Below are 5,292 nucleotides of genomic sequence, written 5' to 3'. Positions count from 1 at the left end.
CCTCAAAGTGCACAAGCGACCAACTTGAAGCGTTGGATGCGATTTTGAAGCTGAAATCGCGTTTGGTGTGAACGCAGCATAAGTGGCAAACCAAATGGCTCAAATTGATCAGAAGCGCCGTGAAAATGGTCGGATTTGTCTCTCTGGCTGCAATGTGCCCTCCCGACACATGGGAACTGAATTTCGCACAACACTGTCCCCCATAAGCTCGAGGCGTTAAGACGCATGCCTGCCTGCTTTCCGTAACGTGACAGCTGACTACAGTCGGAAAAAGAGCGCCCCGAACGAGACACTCTCATTTGGCTTAAAATACAGATGTTCTGACTAATAAAGAACTGTTGGTAACCTTACCTCCGCTTAGAAAGCAGTGTGTGTTGACCTTTTCTAAGATTCAGCCATCGGTGCATGATGCTAATGTTTACTCACAATGCTAATGCTACCTTTATTCTCTGGCTCCTCAGGAGCGAAGGAGCCAAATGGCTACCTCATTGCTGCCAAATAGCGGTCAGAGACTAAACTACAACATAAAAATTAACTGTTGGCAGGAAAGTTGACATTTTAAATCTTAATTAAAAATCGATACAGGGCTTTAGAAAATCGATACAGTATTGGGAAATGAAATATCGATATATATCAGTGTTTTGATATTTCCCTACACCCCTAGTGTTCATACTGATCATAATCAGTTAAGTACTACATAATGACATGGTGCAATCTGTTTAGCACTTTTGAACACAAGGTTAGACTGAAATAATTTTAGCACCTGGTAAACAACGTTGCTTTTCATTATCTCCTAAAAGATAGAAACTCCAGAATTTATAGAGGGTGAACTCTTTTCCCAATGACTGAGCTGCAGTGGAGAAGATTTATTGGAGCCCTAAATGCCTGGTAGGTGAAGCTTAACATCAAGTCATACATTGGATCCTGCTTCAGGCCTGCTGGTGTCATCAAGTCAGTGATTGTCTGAGGAGGCAACGGAAGTTGCAGCAGTTCCAGTTACTCTGGTTCCTTTATCAATCATAAGCCTCATCCTTTAGAAATCAGATCAATTAAAATTAAAACCCCAAAAGCATATTTTCCTCTTTTCTGCCCATTGCTCTTCAGGTATGTCAGTGGCGCAATGAAAACAAAACACTGACCAAGAAATAGGTACATGTACACACACTCACACACCCACACATGCAGACCATGCATAATGTCACTTCCAGGCAGGGGTAAACACWGTCCTGCCAAATGCCTTCACGCACTCCCACTGTGAGAACTCAGGACACAGAACATGATACAGAGATAGCATCTGGACGTCATACAACCAGTGAAATAAATACATAACGAAATGAAAAATAAATAGACCATTGCGAGGCMAAATGATGGACGGTCAATAGCGAGCGTTTCAACACTGAGAATTTTTTGCTACATCCTTATGTACAACCCTGCAGCAGCTGACTTCCTCATCCCACGCCTCTCAGCTAGACTCCCAGATTAACCCCTTCCCCATTCAGAGTCTTCTACAACTTTGGGTTCTCCTAAAACAGTCTCAAATGTCTTTGAAGACAAAAACGGATTCTCCAGTACAAGTGGCATGAGGACCAGACGTGAAAGTTCGTAGAGATTTCATAGATGCACTTCTGCTACAGAATGCAGTCCATTAAAAACACAATGTGAGTGGGCACTGGAAAAAAGTAAATGGTAAGGCTCTTTAGCTAGTCAGGGATGACCCTCAAACACATGTGTGAAAAGTTATATCATTATTATATGATAGAATTCAAATGAGGGTTTACCTCTTGCTAGTTATGTGCATTGGCACTTAAAGCCAATACAGTTCAACAAAGCTCTGAATGGCGCTTCAGGGATGCTGAAGGCCACCGTCGCTCTGTCCCATCCTTACCAGCTGTATTTGTTCTCTTCAATAAATTCAAAGTAGCCCCTTCCATGTTCCTCCCGGCGTCTCTTAACACCCTTCTTATTCTTCTGATCAGCATTCGTGTCTTTGTCCGCATCCCCTTTGAAAATAGAACAAAGATATAGAATGAGGTGCTCCTTTTTGAGACACAGAGAGAGGTCGGACTGGCAGTGGGGTTCTGGCCCACAAAGCCCGTTCATTAATTACATTCTGCGACCATAACCATCAATAATGTGTTTGTTTTTTTTTTATAAAAGAAAACACCTCAAACGTTACACTTAAGACAAAACAATCATAATTCATGACTTGTGACAATTATTGTAAGACCAGGTAGTAATTAGAACATAAACTGGCCCAAAATGAACATTATGAGTAAGTTTTCTGGGGCCGGAATGACATTTTATTAAAAGAATAATAACCCTGTAGTACAGGGCTTAAATATATCTTGTTTTTGAAGCCTTTACGATGGTCCACTGTGATCAGGGACAATGGATCATGCAGGGAAACCTACTTGAACTAGAATAACCTCATCTGCCCAGTATATTATACTATATTGCCTGGTTCATTACAAGTAAACATTAATTGTCTGTCTAATCTCAACAATTATGCTGGCTTCAGATAAACTACAGAAAAACTACCCTTATTAGATTGCTTGAAAAGTTCAAGGCCACTCCTTTGTAACGCAAAGCTTTTGTTAGCAAGTTCAAAGGTTCCCAACCCTGATTCAATTTAAGTGCACATCTTAAACACTGTAGGCCATAACCACTACACGCCCAGCTCTAAAAATTACATTAAAAATTAATATCTTTGTTCAAATAATAGTTTAATGCTAGGAAGCAATCGTCGACCACAATCCTTAGTGGTAAAACACGATGGGAACCTTTCAAAAGGCTAACAGGCTAATAAGCTAGCTAGCACAGCACCAGACACAAAGGAAATGATGCTAACTAGCAAGCCGACACCTTAGCCAAACGAAACGATAAGGACCAAATCCTGCTATTTCACTATATTTGAAGAACTTCCAGATGTTGAATCAACTAATTATCATGAATTGATGGTGTGCAAACTGAGCTACAAATGCTTAAATAGAAAATAGTTGCCTAACCAAGGTGTTAGCTGATGCTAACCCTGACTAGCCTGTCACGCTGTCTGAATCAACATGGACGCTGTGCTAAGAGGTGACAACCGGCTCCCCCACCCCCTCCCCGGATGGGAACCAATTCTCCCTCTGCAAACCCGGCAGTTAGCTACAATCAATAAAAAAACAAACAAAAATATTACCCCAATTTATCCGACTCACCCTCAGCCGTCTGGTTCCCGGGCTCACCGTCCTCTGCGTCTATTTTCTCCATGTCGTCTTCATCTCCCTTTAGCATGGGATCCATGTCGTCCTCCTCGTCCCCTTCCTCTTCCCCCTCACCCATCTCTTCGTCCTCCGCAACGACAGCTTTATTGTCGACCTCACTCCCCGGTTCCTCCTCGTTGGCCTCCATGCTCTCCTCCACTGGGCCTCCTTCCTCCTCGACTCCTGGGCCTTCTTCTTCCTCTCCCATACCCTCCTGGGTGTCGACGGCCTGGTCGAAACCCTCGTCCGCTGAAGCTTCTTCCTGAGCCGCACCGGAGTCTCCGGCGAGGGCCTCCTCGTCCAGCGCGGCCTGCAGGCGGTCCATCAAGTCGGCCTTTAGCCCCTTGTCGGAAAGGTTTCGCTTTTTCAGCTCATCCTTCAGCTCGTTAACTTTAAGCTTTTTCACATTAATTGAGCTCATCGTGAACAGTTAACAAGACCCGTTAAAACCCGTCGATAAATAAATAATATTTTTTGCTAAAATATGTTGATCAAAATTACGCAAAATGTCGCCCGTTGTTAAACCAACCAACGTCCACGACAGAGACAGGCACCACCTGACAGCAGCCGACTTCAGCGTAGAGCCTGAGATAGTAAAAAAAAAAGGGTGTGGGTTGCCAGTTACAAAATAACGAAATATTGTACTTCCGCAAAAAAAGATCTTATTTTAACCAAAATTATCATATGTGCTTATGGAAGCCCATTTCCGCCACCCTGATAAAAAATAAAACTTGTATCTCATAATTATGACTTAGCTATCTCAGTCATAATTATGAGATAGCTATCTGAGAAAGCTATCTCATAATTTTGAGATAGCTAAGTCATAATTATGAGATAGTATCTCATAATTATGATAGTATAATTATGATATAATTATGAGATGATAGCTATCTCATAATGATGAGATTCTATCTCATCATTATGACTTAGCTATCTCATAATGATGAGATAGTATCTCATAATGATGTGATAGCTATCTCATAATTATGAGATAAAAGTTGTATTTATTTTTTTATCAGGGTGGTAGAAATGGGCTTCCATATTTGCTAAATGGCAAAGCGCTTTTTTAAACCAACCTGAGTGGGCGGTAGGGTTGGAGATGGTGTGGTTGGAGAACATGCGGAACGGAAGGAGGAATGTTGCACATCTGGCAATCACACTTTCTGTCTGGTCAGATCAGATGATGGTATTCTTGTGAATAAAAAACGATCCCCCCCCACCCCCCATGGTGAGCGGAAATTCCAGCATTGTGATATACTTGAGTTAAAACCAAAAACTGTTCATGGTAAATCATACAAACCTTAAAACTGTTGATCTAAGCGCAATAATTGTTTCATATCTGGCAACAACTGGAGAGGAGGAGCATAGAGTGAAAAAAATTTGTGCAAAATCAAGGCAGTTTCAGATTCAGCCCGCCAACTTTTAGATGACCGYATTTTTTGCAAAAAATGACACTGAAACATCAGACCACCTACTTTTCTTTTGTGCATCTGTACAAAACTCCTGAAGAGAATTGCAGACGTGGTTTGTTGATACATTTTCATCATCTCCAGTTTCTCTTTCCAGATATGACTTCACCATCGGGATATTCATGAAAAACAAAGAAGATGAACTCTGTGTTAATGTTGTTTTATGTCTAGCCACGTTCTAGGTTCACAGGAACAAAGTAAAGCAATGTCCCCCTAATTTCACTCACTTTAAAAATGACCCTTTTTTTTTTTGTATGTGAAATCCTTAAAACTCATCCTTAATTTCTGAGGTCCTAAACCTCAGAAATTATTTTTCTTTTTGAACAATGTTTGCCGCCTTATGCTAAAATCAGATGTCACCCTTACTAGGTTCTGTTTGTTCCCTTAAAATGTAAAACTATTGTGTTTATAATTGTGGACCATGTTTGTTAACGCATCACATGATTGTTGTTTGTAAGTGCGTGTGTGTTGTTTAAAAAAAAAGAAGAAATGTTCAGCCTGCCAACCATTGCTGTTCACCCTTTCAAAAACAGTGTGTGTGTGTGTGTGTGTGTGTGTGTGTGTGTGTGTGTGTGTGT

At 41.3% G+C, this 5,292-nt stretch overlaps 1 protein-coding gene across 1 annotated transcript in view; it reads right to left on the bottom strand.

Annotated features, from left to right (window-relative positions):
* Nucleotides 1-3,817, bottom strand: part of hnrnpub (heterogeneous nuclear ribonucleoprotein Ub) — a 13,060-nt gene extending 9,243 nt beyond the window's left edge. Inside the window, exons 1-2 of the mRNA XM_014024191.1 lie at nucleotides 3,201-3,817; nucleotides 1,886-2,000 (exon numbers count right to left, since the gene is read on the bottom strand). Of these exons, the coding sequence (XP_013879645.1) occupies nucleotides 1,886-2,000; nucleotides 3,201-3,666 (581 nt within the window). The 5' untranslated portion in view covers nucleotides 3,667-3,817. The remainder of the gene's footprint in view (nucleotides 1-1,885; nucleotides 2,001-3,200) is intronic.
* Nucleotides 3,818-5,292: the final 1,475 nt, after the last annotated feature.

The sequence above is a fragment of the Austrofundulus limnaeus genome, unplaced genomic scaffold (genome assembly GCF_001266775.1).
Source record: "Austrofundulus limnaeus strain Quisiro unplaced genomic scaffold, Austrofundulus_limnaeus-1.0 Scaffold412, whole genome shotgun sequence".
NCBI classification, from domain to species: Eukaryota; Metazoa; Chordata; class Actinopteri; order Cyprinodontiformes; family Rivulidae; genus Austrofundulus; species Austrofundulus limnaeus.
Note: the sequence above shows the minus strand (reverse complement) of the source record. Positions and strands in the feature narration are given on the sequence as shown.